The 15,063-nt window shown below is 30.9% G+C and overlaps 1 protein-coding gene across 1 annotated transcript; it reads left to right on the top strand.

Moving 5' to 3' along the window:
* Window positions 1-548: 548 nt before the first annotated feature.
* LOC106753534 (MLP-like protein 28) lies at window positions 549-1,810 on the top strand. The gene is made up of 2 exons (XM_014635352.2): window positions 549-791; window positions 1,416-1,810. The coding sequence occupies exons 1-2, from the start codon at window positions 605-607 to the stop codon at window positions 1,709-1,711; spliced, it is 483 nt and encodes a 160-aa protein (XP_014490838.1). The 5' UTR covers window positions 549-604; the 3' UTR covers window positions 1,712-1,810.
* Window positions 1,811-15,063: the final 13,253 nt, after the last annotated feature.

Here is a 15,063-nt window from a genome sequence, read left to right as displayed (position 1 = left end):
TATTATAATTCTGCCACTGGTCCAACGTATTATGATGAGTGGTTTTCACCCATCATAATATTACTATTTTTCCACTACTGTTTATAAGCTCAACCTAGAGAAACTTTCCTGGATAAATTCGACCAGATGGAGATATAATATATTTACTTTAATTATAACAATTACAACAATATAACTTAATTTTATTACTTATAAAAGAAAAAAAGTCGTGCGTACGTACGGTCACTCGACTAGATTAAAAAAAAAACAACCACTTTGGTTAAGGATAGTTCACTATTAAAATATACAAATAATTGATTATCTTATCATATTTATAAGTTTAAGTAATTTGTTACTGTGTTAATTAATTACAAGTAAAATAAATCAATTATATTAGGCATTCACTATATTAAAATAATTACCCTAGACATCACTTTCCATTCAGAGGCAGAACTGATTTCTTCGAACCAGAATTTATTTCTTCAAAAGCACTAAATGCTCAATTAATTTAATTAGTTGGCAGCTGAAGAGATTGGTAAGACTTTTTCTATTTAAGGAATTATTCTCATCCCTCCCTACACTATCCCATTCCTTTTCTCTGTTGTTTGTTTCTTCATCCTTCATAATGTCACTTATTGGAAAAATTAGCACTGAACTTCCAGTTCATGCAACTGCAGACAAATGGTTCCACATCTATTCCAAAAAGCTCCACCATGTTCAACACGTTGCTGGTAAAGTTCATGGAACCAAACTCCATCAAGGTGATGATTGGCATACCAATGATTCGGTCAAACACTGGACTTACACCTTAGGTAAATATTCTTATAATTAAGTTGTGTTTAAATATGTTAGACAAATCAAAATACGAGAAATTCATATTATTCATTACTTAGTTTTAATGTATATATAGATCAAACCTATAATGCAATTTGGATTATACTTTTAAATAGGTATTTAAAGAATAAGAAAATAAAATAAAATAATTAATTCTTATTAATTACATATGCCGAAATTAACTCTACCCTGGAAGTTAAACTCAATTGCTGAAGAAGCAAAAATAAGATAGCTAATATAAATTACATTGAACTAGTTTTACTCGCATATATAACTTGTTTAGTCTTCTTATTTTATTTTCTTATTATTGTTTTGAAATGGAATTTTTATGGAATTATCGACAATTATAACATCCAAATTTTCATGATAATGTAGTACTATTAGATTTCTTATATCGTCTTATAGTTAATTAAAAAAAAAGTGCTATTATAGATATTCAAATATAATTTATAATAATTAATTATACCCACAATTTATTTGCAACTTTGTTTTTTTTTTTTAGAAACTAAAATTATATATTTCATATATTAGCAAATGAGGCATCAATTACATATTCTTCTAATATTTTTGTTGAATAATAATTGGTTATTCTGAAACTACAGACGGTGAGACAGTAACATGTCTTGAAAGTATTGAATCGGTTGATGAAGAGAACAAAAGAATTAAATACAACGTCTTTGGGGAAGCTGTTGATGATAAATATAAGACGTTGAAGATAATCTTTGAAGCCATAGAGAAGGATGGTGGCAAAGCTGCAATCAAATGGACCATTGAATATGAGAAGCTAAGAGAGGATGTTCATCCTCCATATGGCTACCTGGAATTATATGACCATATCATTAAGGATGTTGATGCTCATATTGTCGAGGCTGAAAAGGATGCCACCAAAAAGAGTTGAATTGAAAGAAGGGTGTGGCCAAAGATAATGCACGTGTATGTACTACAATATCTGTGAAGTTTGATGTGGAGAATATAATACTTTATATAGTTTGTGTGATGCATGTGGGTGATATATATATATATATATATATATATATATATATATATATATATATATATATATATATATGTTGGTTTTGAATAAAAGGATATCTTTAGTCTTCTTGTCTCATTGGATTTTGTCGGTATATAATTAGAATCTTAAGATGACTAACAATATTCTTCTAAATATGTTTCTTTATATAGAGTACACATAAGAATAACAAGTAAAATATACAATTGAATTGTATATTTAAATATCTTGATAAATTATTCAACGATTAATTTTATTAATGGATCAGTATTGGTCCTTCATTTTGTGGCAGTGTGCGTCTTTGATGTGGCACTGATAATACATCCCACCTAGCACATTTGGTCCTGCTATGTCATCGCACCTCTATAATAAATTCTGCAAAACCAAACTATATTGATGTCCAATTATGTATCCTTGCCGAGCTAGCCCATCTTGTGTGGTTATTATCTACTTTATGTATTCTGTTTTGTATTTTATTTCAATCAATTTAGTCTCTCGAGACAGTTTGTGCATAACATGTCCTGTTCGGTCAATAAATTCCACGGTTGCTCAATCCCTCCATCAATTAAGAGAGTGGTCAAGGTGGTATAATTTCGTCAGAAGATCTAACGGTGCAAAAAGTCACTCTCATTAATTGCCCAATTAAAGTTAGTGGAGTTTTAACTATATTTGCCCGGTTATAATTAAAAGGCCATTCAAAAAGTTATAAAATAGAGATAAAGATAAGATAGTAGGTTACTCATTATTTATCATCCAATGCTTTTAGAATCAAACTAATTTCAATCACATCAATCCACAACAACTTCAAGTTTTTATCTAATAATCATCTATGTCATTTCCTGATATATCAATATTAGCAATATCATATACTTTCTTTTCATACACAATCCAGAAAATAAGTTGCAAATTATTAGTATAATAAGTCAATAATTGTGATTGGTACTTAAATTACTAAATATGGATTCATTCCATCAGTAGCTAAATCAAATATAAGATTTCTACATTCTTTACCAAATTGTGAAAATTGTTGATTAATATTTTTTTATTGCTTTGAATCAGCTAGATGACGAAACAGTCTGTCAATTATTCTCTCATTTGCATGTCATCTAAGATTTTTAACATCTTTTGGATTCGCGAACAAATGCTTAATTCTTGCCACGAGTGGAAGGTACCAAACTACTTTCAAAGCAAACCCATTTTTTTCTGTGTGACCACTACCTTCACGGTTGTTTTTTGACTTGTACCATGATAACCCACATTTTGGACACTTTGTCAAAACTTTATACTCTTTCTTATATAATATGCAATCAATCGGACATGCATGTATCCGTTAATATTCCATACCGATCAGACAAAGAATCTTTTTTGCATCATAATTACGAGTGGGTAATGTATTTCCATCTGGCAGCATTTCATTCAACAACGACAGCAATTCTGTAAAATTCTTATCAGTCCATCCATTGGTCACCTTTAAATTCATGAGCCTTAACACAGTGGACATCGTTTCATACACATGCGCTTAGGCAAAAGCTTCTACGCCAACATCGCGGATCATGTCCTCTAAGTTGTCTTCTTCTAGTCGATCTTCCATATTCATGGTGGAATCATATACATTTTTAGTTGGAGAAACAATTGGAAAGTCTATTAATTCGTCGAGCCATATTCATGTTGTATAACTTCGTATGAAACCATCACAAATAAGATGTTCCCTAATATCGGTTGCGTTCAACTTCCTCCCATTCAAACAGTTGACACAGAGACATCTAAACTTGACTTCATCATCACTTGTACTCTCATTACGTTGCAGAAATTGTATAAATTCTTCTAACCCTCTCTCGTACTCAGTGCTGATGTATAGTAAATTAATCTAATGTCGATCCGTATGCATATTTACTGAAATTGTTTACACAATATAAATAATCTTGAATGATCACTTTGATCGTTTTTGTTTTCAAGGTGTGATCCTATCCCATTCAAGAAGATTCACTTCTATTTAGTTTATTAAAAATATAAATTGTAAACAACATATCTAAAATTTCACGAAATTTTGCCAACATTTCGCATTGGTCTTTAGGTTACACGAAATGAAAGTGATTATAAATCAAAATCAAATATGCACCTGGAGATCAATACAAAAGACAACTGCAAAATTTCATGAAATTTAAGACATGTATATTAAAATTTATATATTAATAAAGTATGAAATAGTTATTGCTCTTCTTAAATTGTCCAACCGGACAATTCAAGATTCAATACTTGTAAATTAATGTTACCATCTACTCTCTATTCATTTTTATAAAGTACATTTGTTCAAAAAAAAAAATGGAGATAGTAAATAATTTTTGTATTGAATCTCAAATGGAAAACTAAGGCTAATTCACAACAGCAATATATTCAACCAAACAAATAATTACATATGCAACATACAATATATTCAAGCAAACAAATAATTATATGTTCATGTTAAAAGAAAATTTTAAAAAATAGGAACCTGGGAACGTGAAAGTCGGTCAACAATGAAGAATGTCCGTGTTTTAGAATATATAAAACGTCACCACAAAAATACAATACCTGGACAAAAACAAACAACACATTAATTATTGCATAATGCCAATTGATAACGGTCTAAAAACCGTTATTTTTATGCTTAAATATGATATCGAAACACACCCTTTATGGCTTAGAATGAGCTTAAAATCAAGTCAAACATGTAGTTGAGTCATGTGAGAGTCAAAAGTTGGTTTTAGAGATATTATGCTTGTTTTTACATTGTTTTGTAGGGTTTTAAGGTGAATTGAAGATGGAAGGGAAGCAACGTGGACTTAGACACGTGAAAGATGAAGAAAAAGGATGAAAAGAAGGGTTAGAAGAACCGCTGAGCGTCCAGGGCGATTTGAGGCAAACCGCTCAATGGTAAAACTGATCACTGAGCGGTCACGTGGCTAAGGGGGAAACCGCTGAGCGGTTTATTTAGCCGCTGAGCGGTTATCTGTTTTTATTAGCTCGGATTCTGTGATCTTTTTGTTATCTTTTTGGTCTATAAATAAACCCAGTGCGAATCAAAACTCATTCTTTTGGAAGAGAGAAACGTCAACAGCAGCTCTACACTCCTTGGAGGCTGTTCTTTGGATGCTTAGGCTCCAAACTACTCATTCTAGGGTTTATTCTTTCATTCTTCCATTGTATTTCATCTAGTTTCACCATGATTATGGTGAACTAAACCCTTTGTTGTTGAGGAACAATGTAATCTTTTGAAACTCTCATATATCCAAATTCTTATTTACTTTATATGCTTGCATATGCTTGATTTATCAATAGTTGGGTTCCTTACCTTTGCTTAATGCTTTTATCGTTTAACTCATTTAGTAAATGTTGTTTGTCTTTATTGATACGGAGACGTACAGTAATGTCATGAACTGGGGGGAATTCCTTGATTAAGCTAATACCGCCTAGAGATAGGGGTAGGACGATCAATTGTATTTTGCTTCCGTTTATCATGCATTATTAGTTACTAAGGGAGGCTAGAGATAGCAAGCCGGTAATTAGTAATAGGCTCTTTTTGCCAAGAGATTGGGTTAAGGGTAGACTAAGAAAGTTTGCATGACAATATGATAAATAAGCAAAGAAGATAAGAAGAGTAGATATAAGAGAGTGGATAAGATGAAATTGTAAACCCCAACAACTCCATTCATCCATAGTTTTTCCTTGCCAATTGAATCATTGCATTTGCATGTTTACTTTTGCATTCAAAAACCTAAATTTAATTCTTTTCTCAACTCTTAGGCAATTAGGTTACACGAAAGTTAAGGCCTAAGAGTCCTTTGGGAATCGATACTTGGACTTACCTATTTTATATTACTTGATAAAGATCTGGTACACTTGCTAGGAACTTAACACCAATACAAAGGTTAAATATGATAAAATGACAAAAGCAATTAAACTATTGAAGAACCAATATGCCAACTTATTTTGTTAAAAACCGAATTCAAAAATTTTAGGTAAGCATTTTACATATATCAAATAACTAATACAAAGCTACCTCTAAAGAAAGCTGAAAAATAAACATTCATATTTTTAATTGATGATCATGAATAAAGAGAACTTGGGGTGGCGACCCAAACAGGAAGTGGCGGCAATGGCGCCAAATGCAAGGCATAACAGCAATGGCGAATGACGGTTGGGGGCAATGGTCTTTTGTCGGTGATGACAATGACGGAAGAGGCAAGGCGCGACAACAATACGAAAACGAATGGTGGTTACAGGCAACAATGCGAGGAAGACGAAGAAGAAGAAGGAAATGTTGCGGTGGAAGACGAAGGACGATGGATATTGTGCGCCTGAGGAAGAAGAGTTGTGCGAGGAAGAAGAGGAGAGTGTGAAGAAGAAGAAGAAGAAGAAGTGCTACAAAAATGACCAGTAGGTTCAGTTTCTAAACTTAATAAGCGATATGTTAAGCCCCTGGCAAGTGTACCAGATCGTTATCAAGTAATATATAAAGGTAAGTCCGAGTATCGTTCTCCCAAAGGACTCTTAGGCCTTTTCTTTCATGTAAATTGATCTCATAAGACTTTAAAAGAAATAATTTTTATAGTGTGAATGCAAAACGAAAATAAACATGCAAATGCAAGTGAATCAATTGGCAAAGAAAAGATATGAATGAATGTAGTTGTTGGGGTTTACAATTTCATCCCTATCCACCCTCTTATATCTACTTTTCTTATTAAATTCACTTTATCATCAATTGCCATGCAAACTTTCTTAGCCTATCCACCCTCTTATATCTACTTCTAAAATTACACTGGGTCTATTTATAGGCCAAAATAGTAACAGAATTTCAACCCAAGCCCATTCATTTAGGCGCTCAGCACTAGCTACCGCTCAGTGGTGACATCATAGGACGCTCAACGCTTGCTGGATGCTCAACGGTCTACGTCTTGGACGCCAAGCGTTGGGTTGACGCTGGGCGGTGGTCGTGTCACCTATTTTTCGTCTTTTCTTGCCCTTTTTCTATTCCAAGTCCTTCCTTCTTCATCTTCATCATTCAATTCTCGTAAAATCCTGTCAAAACAATGTAAAACCAAGCATAATATCTCTAAAACCACTTTTGGCTCCCTTGTTCACTAACTTAAACAAAATGCATGATTTCAAGCTAATTCTAGGTCATAAAGGGTGTGATTTAATATCAAAATTAAGTGTGCAAATATTGGATTCTTCCTCATGATCAGCATCTTCATCACTTGAGCTGTTAGAAACACTATTCTCTCAAACAATGTATGCTCCTCTTTGTTTCCTGCTTTTGTATTGAGGGAATCTTTTGTTTCCTTTCTACTTTGACTTCAATTCTGGACATTCTGGCTTGATGTGTCCTTCCTTTCCACATTTGTAGCATTGGACAACATTTGATCTGAAGCTTTTCTTTGATTTACTTTGACCTGCATGGTTAGTAAGTTGACTATCATTTTTCATAAATCGACTGAACTTCCTTACCATCATGGTCATCAATTCCTTTTCGTCCATCTCTGCATCAGAGTCATCAAACTTTGAGTTTCTCTTGCTTGTAGCCTTTAGAGCAATGGACTTCTTTTCTTCAATCTCTTCTTCATCCTTTAATCTACCAAGTTCCAATTCATGTTCTCTTAGCTTGCCAAACAAGGTAGCCATGTTTATACTTGTAAGGTCCTTGGATTCAGAGATTGTCGTGACTTTTGGTTGCCAATTTCTGTTCAAACTTTTCAGAATTTTGATGTTGATCTCCTCTTTATCAAATGCTTTCCTGAGAGCCATAAGGTGATTAATGTGTGAACCTTTTCTGGACTTCATAGATAGTTTCTCCAGCCTTCATCCGAAAAATCTCATACTTTTGAATTAGAGAATTCTTCCTTGCTCTCTTAACCTAATCAGTACCTTCATGAGTAACTTCCACGACATCCCGTATTTCCTTTGCAGATTTGCATTGAGATATCCTGAAAAATTCATCAACTGTTAGTGTAGAGGCAATAATATTCCTAGCTTTAATATCATATTGTGCCTTTCTATTTTCATCAATAGACCATTCAGTAAAAGGTTTTACAACAATTTTATCATCAACAGTTTTAGTAGGCACAAAAGTTTCATTCATTATTGCATTCCAAATTCCTCTATCCATGAATTCAAGAAAGATTTGTATTCTAATTTTGTAAAAAGGATAATTTTCACTAGCAAACAGAGGTGGTTTGTTTGTTGAAGCACCATCACCAAAAGTTTGAAAATAGGAAGTTATCCTCAGGTTTATATAGTCGATTCAAAGAAAAACAAAGTCGACTAGTTTTTCAAATATCTTATGAAAACATGCTCTAGTGTCAATTGTTGGGAAACATGTAGGTTTTGTTTAAAAGCCAAGAAGAGGGGTGAATTGGTAGGTTTTCAAAATCACAGTCTGTTCGCAATCTTTATAAATTTTACAAACTTTCTTAAATCGCAAGTAATAGAAAATTAAGTGTACTAATATAGTGATATACAAGATATTATTTTACCTATTTTCTGTTGTCTAAATGTAGTACTTATGCTTGTCCGTAATCAAATATTAAAATTATCAACGTAATTAATAAAACTATGAACAACTATTATAATAAATGTCCTATTTAGTATAAAACCTTATTTCTGCTCTTTCCTCTTATAATATTTATTTATTACAGATCTAACACCTCTTATAATATACATGTATAAAAGGTCTAATAATTTGTCACTAAAATAGTAGCTGGGTGCTCACTTACATATTCTTCTATATTTCTTATACAATATTTTTTGTTCTCCTTGTAACTTATATTTGCCCTTATGAAAATATTCAAAACTGTCAAAATGATTAATAAAACTATCAGTAACCACTATAATAATTGTCCTATTTACGGAAAAACCTTATTTCTGTTATTTATTATATTTACGTATAAGATGTCTAACAATTTCTCATTAAAATAGTAAATGGGTCATCAACTACGTATTCATATACATTTCTTACACAACAATATTTTTGTTAACGATCATGGTTACTTTTTAAACAACAGACGGTAAGGTTGAAACATGTCATGAAACAATTGAATATGTTGATGAGCAGAAGAAAACAATTGCATTCAAGCTCTTTGGTGAAGCTATAAATCATAAATATAAGGTCTTTAGCCTAACCTTTGAAGCCATTGAGAAGGATGATGGCAGTGCTGCAATTAAATGGAGTATTGAATATGAGAAAGTGAGTGAAGATGTTCATCCCCCATATGGCTACTTGGAATTCTATGACCATGTCACTAAAGATGTTGATGCTCATCTTGTCAAGGCCCAAAAACATGCCACAAAATAAGAACTAAAGGATGGGTGTGGCCAAAGATAATGTTCATGTATGTATTACAATAACTCTTAAGTTTGGTATGGAGGAAAAACCCTTTTAGTTTGATGTGTGTATTTGTTGGAAATCTCATATCGACTAGAGATAAGACCAATTTATAATATATAAGTGGGGCGCAGACCTTAACCCCACAAAACCGATTTGTAAGGTGAGGTCTGCACCCCACTTATATATTATAAATTGACCTTATCTCTAGTCGATGTGCGACTTCCAATAATATTATGTTAAATAAAGTGTTCAATAGCCGTCAAGTTTGGTGTATGAAGTTTGATGTGGGTGTTATATATGTTAAATATATAAGATGTTGAATAAAAACTTTTTTCATTGAATTATTTATCATCATGAGATGACTAGTAATACTCTTCTAAATATTTTCCTATTTATAATATACTCAAAATCACATATCATTCCTTGAAATTTTAAAAGTTGTTCATTGAATTGATTAGTACAATTAATTATAAATTTATATTTCTTTCTAAATCTTATCATTTTCATTTATGATATTTTTCTAATCTTTTAATTGTTTTTTAATACAATCCTTTTAGTTAATGATATATCTAGACTAAAAATAATTCATGACAAACATGTTATATATGGATTGAATTTTATGAAAATAAACAAGTATCACTTCTAATTAGGCTCCTATAACTAAAAACAGAAAGAATATTATATATCTAGAATAAAATTTAAACAAAAATACTTAATTCCACTTTGATTAAAAATACTACTTCTTATTCTTAATATAAGCCATTTCAAGACTTTTTTTACAAGACAGTTTCTATTAGGGCTGCGCAAAAGTAACTGATCTGTACTGTACTATATTATACTAAAAAAAATTGATCCACTCTTCCTAAAAGTTCAATATACTATTTTATGATTCAGTCTTTAAAAACTGAACTTATAATAGTTTTAGTCCAGTTAACTGTCTGTATATATTCTTTCCTCTTCTCTAGTTCCGTTCAACTGCTTCGTCTTATTAAAATAACATTATTTAATAATAAAATATTAATAAAAGAAACAGTTTGCATAAAAAAATTAATAATTAATTTTTTAAAACAAAATTTATTTATCACAAAATTTATATTTTTTTATCAATAAACATATAATGTATATAAATAAAAAAACGTAATTTATATTTTCACATTTTTTAAGTTTACATATAATATATATATATATATATATATATATATATATATATATATATATATATATATTTTTAGTGTGTGACGTTATTTTTTATATTTTTTTATCAATAAAATAAATAAATAAATAAATAAACAAAATAATTTCTAATAATATAAAATAATTAAAAAATCAAAAAATAAGATAAATATTAAAATAAATTTCAATTAAAAAGAATATGTATTGTTATATTATTTAGTTTAAAAACTAGTACAATTCAGTTTAAAATTAGTATAGTCAGTAGTTCAGTTTAGTTTATATTGTAGTTTAATACAATTTAGTACAATACAGTTCAGTTCAGTTTGATAAAACAAAAATCAGTTTAGTTTGTCTGAACTATTTTACAGTTCAGTTCAAGTTAAACAAACTAGTTTTTAGTTCGATTTAGCAATACAGTACAGTGCAATTCTATTTGCCCACCCTAGTCTGTACGAAATATTATATATATAGTTTACTTTTTACAAAATTTTGAAGACAAAATATCCCTGTAAAGAAAAAGCAATAGATATAACATACATGATATCCAACATAAACATAAATAAGGGGGGAAAAAATAGATACATAATCACAAACGACTGCATATTATATTTTGTGATATTTTAGATTTAGTGAGAAAAGAAAAAAGAAAAGGACTAGAAATGGTTTAAGGAAAAAGTCTCTTTAATAACTCTTTTTTGATAACTTTTTGACAACGCATACGTGGCAGTTTGTGATTGGTCCGTTTCAAATAGTTTTTTAGAATAAATTCAAACAGATCAATAAAATTGTCACACGTGTCCTGTTGTCAAAATATTGTTAAAAAAGAGTTGTTAAAATATGATTGTCCATAGTTTAAATACTTCCTTATCTAATAATAAATGATCGATTTGATTTTTCTTATCTGTATATTGTCAAGATAAGAGTCTTGAGGAACTGAAAGTACTACCGAATCAATAAATGCATAAAATCTTATTACGGGTTTATATGATAAACTTGCTAACTATTTAAATTTATCTAATAATATTAATACCACGAGTTATAGAAAGAAAAAAGACACATCGATACAAAACAAGTGAATATGGATGAAGTTTTGGAGCACAGCCGCATTATGTCCTAATTCTTTTATTAGTATAGGTCATCGGTTTGATCAATTTCATTGTTACAATAATGGTTATGAAGTAATTTAGGTTATAAAATTAAATAAATTATTTATTTATTTAAGAGTTTTATCATTTTTTGATACCAAAATATTAATGTACTAACTATTAAGCAATAATAAGTAATAATTATGTTTTAGTGATAGAGTTTATGATTTCAAGACAAAAAATCTAAATGTAAGTTCATAAATTATAAATGTCTAACTCATACACAATGTAACAAATTAACAATACAATTGTTTCGGATGTAAGGCCTAAAACCGAACTCAATCCCAACTGTCTTAGTCGCTGCCTCACCGTCCCTCTCCAAAGATCCTATTACCTTTGGTATCGATCGGTTGTGACCTGCGCATTAGCACTCCGACGCTCAAGTTAGCAAAGTCACCGTGGAATCAGTGTAAAATGCAATTAGATCAAAAGTCAAATATCTGACTAACATTTCTGTATTTATAGGCATCAGACTCAAGTAATGAGCATTAACTACCTATAACCACTGATCCATAATCTCACAAGATTTGTCCCCTAATTGTAACCGCTGTTGAGTGCCCGCGGAATTCGTCTCACCAATCCAAATATACCTTTACTTTACACTCACACTTCCTCCTAGTTCACCTGGTCGGCCTACCAACCATGCCGATCGACTCCCAAGCCTTTCCGATCAATTCTCATTATACCTCTTGCCAACTCATCTTGTTTTCTCTTGATGGACCACCCCCTTTTCCAATACAAGCCAACCGACCACCCCATGCACTACAACAATCAATAGTTTAATTTTGTTTACACTTGTAAAGATTTCTAATTATTTACATACAGTTAGTTTGACATATGAGATCTGACTGATTTCTATTTTAATTCTTCTTAATGCTTGCTGAATAATTTCATACGAACATGAGTCATGATACAAATGCTATTGAATTTCTGTAAGTTTAGGTTCGGTTATATGAACTTCATCATCGTACGAGTTTTCTACACGGAGCAAACGCATCCTCAGCCCTACACACTGACAATTTTTTTTTCTGCATTAGCCTTAAAATTGGTGATATGTTTGATAGTAAAATATTTCTGGGAAGAGTGTGATGTTTCTTACCTCAGTTATCAGTATCATATGCAATTGTCGATTTAATTTTGAAACTATATGTATTATATGCATGTTTGATATCAAGAGCTGGTCAAAAGTGTAAGGAAAATGTTTGGGAGGGTTTGGAAGAAACTCGAATAGCCACTTACGCCCATCATTCCTCACATACTCCTCAAGGGAGATATAATATGTGAATATGAGGGTGAAATACGATATATAAAAAAAGTTACTCTATTTTAGTGTTTGAGAAATAAGTATCGGGCTATGGATATGTGAATGTCACAATGAAAATTTTATGAGACCCAAAATGTTGTCCCAGATGGGAGAATGGATTTTGTTTGGATATGGAAAGGCTCTGTTGCGAAGGATTGCCCTTATCAATTCGTTTTCTTTTTGCTGGCTTTTTTAGCGACCATAGAGTTCCCCTAGTATTATTATTTTTCATTCTTTCATTTTCTAACGATCGTATTGGTAGTCATTTCACCTTATTATAAAATTAACTTTTATGAAAATTTTTTGTCATCATTATTTTATCTATGTGAGGCTTAAAGGTATTGAAAGAAAGGATATATATGTGGTTTTTTTTTTTTTTTAACAAAGGTTACCATTTAGATATTGTCTCTATTTCTCAACTCTTTGGATACTTTGTTTTTCTCAAATTTAATTTTTTATTCTTTTTATTCATTATCACTTTGTGATTTTTTTTTCTTTCTTGATGCATTATTTTCTTTTGACTATTGAGTGCTTTTTGTGTATCTTAAGCTGACTTCTATTATTATCATAACCCTTACTTGGGAAATTTTTTAAAAATTAATTTTGTTTTTGACTAAAATGAGGTAAGAATGGGTATTTTTTTTTTTTTTTTTTTTTACATTTTAGATGAAAAAAATCTCATGTCATTTCAAATTCTTATTGCTTTATTTTAAAAAAATTATCCTTGGAACAACATGGCCTCAACACGAATTGTTTTTTTTTTTCTTTTTCTTTTTTTTTTTAACTTTTGAAATTATTTTTGTTTGTCTTGAAGGATTCAGGATCACCTAACTCGCATAAGCTAGGACAATTCTAACAAGGTAATTTTGCCATAGTGTAAAACTTGTGTTCATCGTTTGGTCTCAATTAGCATGTTTAAGATCAATCATTTTATTCGTTGAAGGAAACAATACACACACAAAAATTCCAATAGAAAATGTGATCTAATAATTTGATCATAGAAAAGTATGACATCCATTTTATATATATATATATATATATATATATATATATATATATATATATATATATATATATATATTTTGTTATTTTCTAAATTTGATGGTTTGCAACAAAATAACTCACTCAAAGTTTGATATTTTTCCTTTTTTATGTTTGTTTTTTTTATTTTTTTTATGAAGATATGTAATATGAAACATGTTGAAAGTTTTTGTATTTTCTTTTCTTGCATTCATTTTTATTTTACTTTTTTAAAATTTTGAGAAATTAAGGTTAAGAAAACCCATGTACAGCCAGAGGGCCTAATGGGATCGAAAAATATTCTATTTCTAATCACGAAGAAGAATAATGAAAATCTTAAAAAGTTGAATTATGTTTTTGTTTTTTATAACGTTGAAAAACCGTTATTTTCATACTTAATTTTGATATTAAAACACACCCTTTATGGCTTAGAATTAGCTTGAAATCATGTATTTTACTTCAATTAGAGAATAAGAGAGTCAAAGTTGGTTTTCTTGGTTTTATGCTTGGTTTCCCTTGATTTTGTAGGTTTTTGGAAGGAATTGAAAGAAAGGTTGAAGTATCAGTAGTGCAGAAAAGTCAACCAGGATTCATAAAAGTCAACTAGTCAACCAGAAAAGTCAACCAGTTGACCAGAATGGTGAAAAGTTGACCAGAGTGCAGTTTTATGCCGCAGGTGGCGCCCGGGCGCCCTCCAGGGGCGCTGAGCACCAGTTTTAGTGCCGCAGGTCGCTGAGTGCCAGTTTTAGTGTCGTAGGGAGCGTTGAGCGCCGGGGACGCGGGCTTGGACCTGTTTTCTACGATTTTTATTATTTGTTTCGGCTTGGACCTGTTTTCTTTTATTTTTATGTCCTATTTAAAGACCTAAACACCCTAGGGTTTGAATCTTTTGGCAATCAAAGACGTTTAGAACATCTTCACTTCTTGGAGGCGGTTTTTGGATGCGGGAGCTCCGAATCACCAATTGTAGGGTTTATTCTTCCATTCTTTTCATTAATTCCATCTAGTTTCACCATGTCTACGGTGAACTAAATGTTACAAATAAGGAGTATTGGTAAATGTTGAAAAAAATTATTTTGATGATGCTATAAGAAGTTTTATTTGAAGAGAACATTAGAATTATTTAAAAGCAATTTGTAGAAATTGAATGTAGTAGGAAAGTCTTAAATAAACTGTAAACCTTGAATTTTCTAATGGAATAATCGATTATCACAAAGCAATAATCGATTATCAC

Source organism: Vigna radiata, unplaced genomic scaffold (genome assembly GCF_000741045.1).
Source record: "Vigna radiata var. radiata cultivar VC1973A unplaced genomic scaffold, Vradiata_ver6 scaffold_137, whole genome shotgun sequence".
NCBI classification, from domain to species: Eukaryota; Viridiplantae; Streptophyta; class Magnoliopsida; order Fabales; family Fabaceae; genus Vigna; species Vigna radiata.
Note: the sequence above shows the minus strand (reverse complement) of the source record. Positions and strands in the feature narration are given on the sequence as shown.

Excerpts from the sequence above, each read along its gene's own strand:
- LOC106753534 (XM_014635352.2), top strand. The coding sequence starts at position 605 with ATGTCACTTATTGGAAAAATTAGCACTGAACTTCCAGTTCATGCAACT. Across the intron at positions 792-1,415 it reads ACACTGGACTTACACCTTAG|ACGGTGAGACAGTAACATGT; the intron begins GTAAATATTCTT and ends CTGAAACTACAG.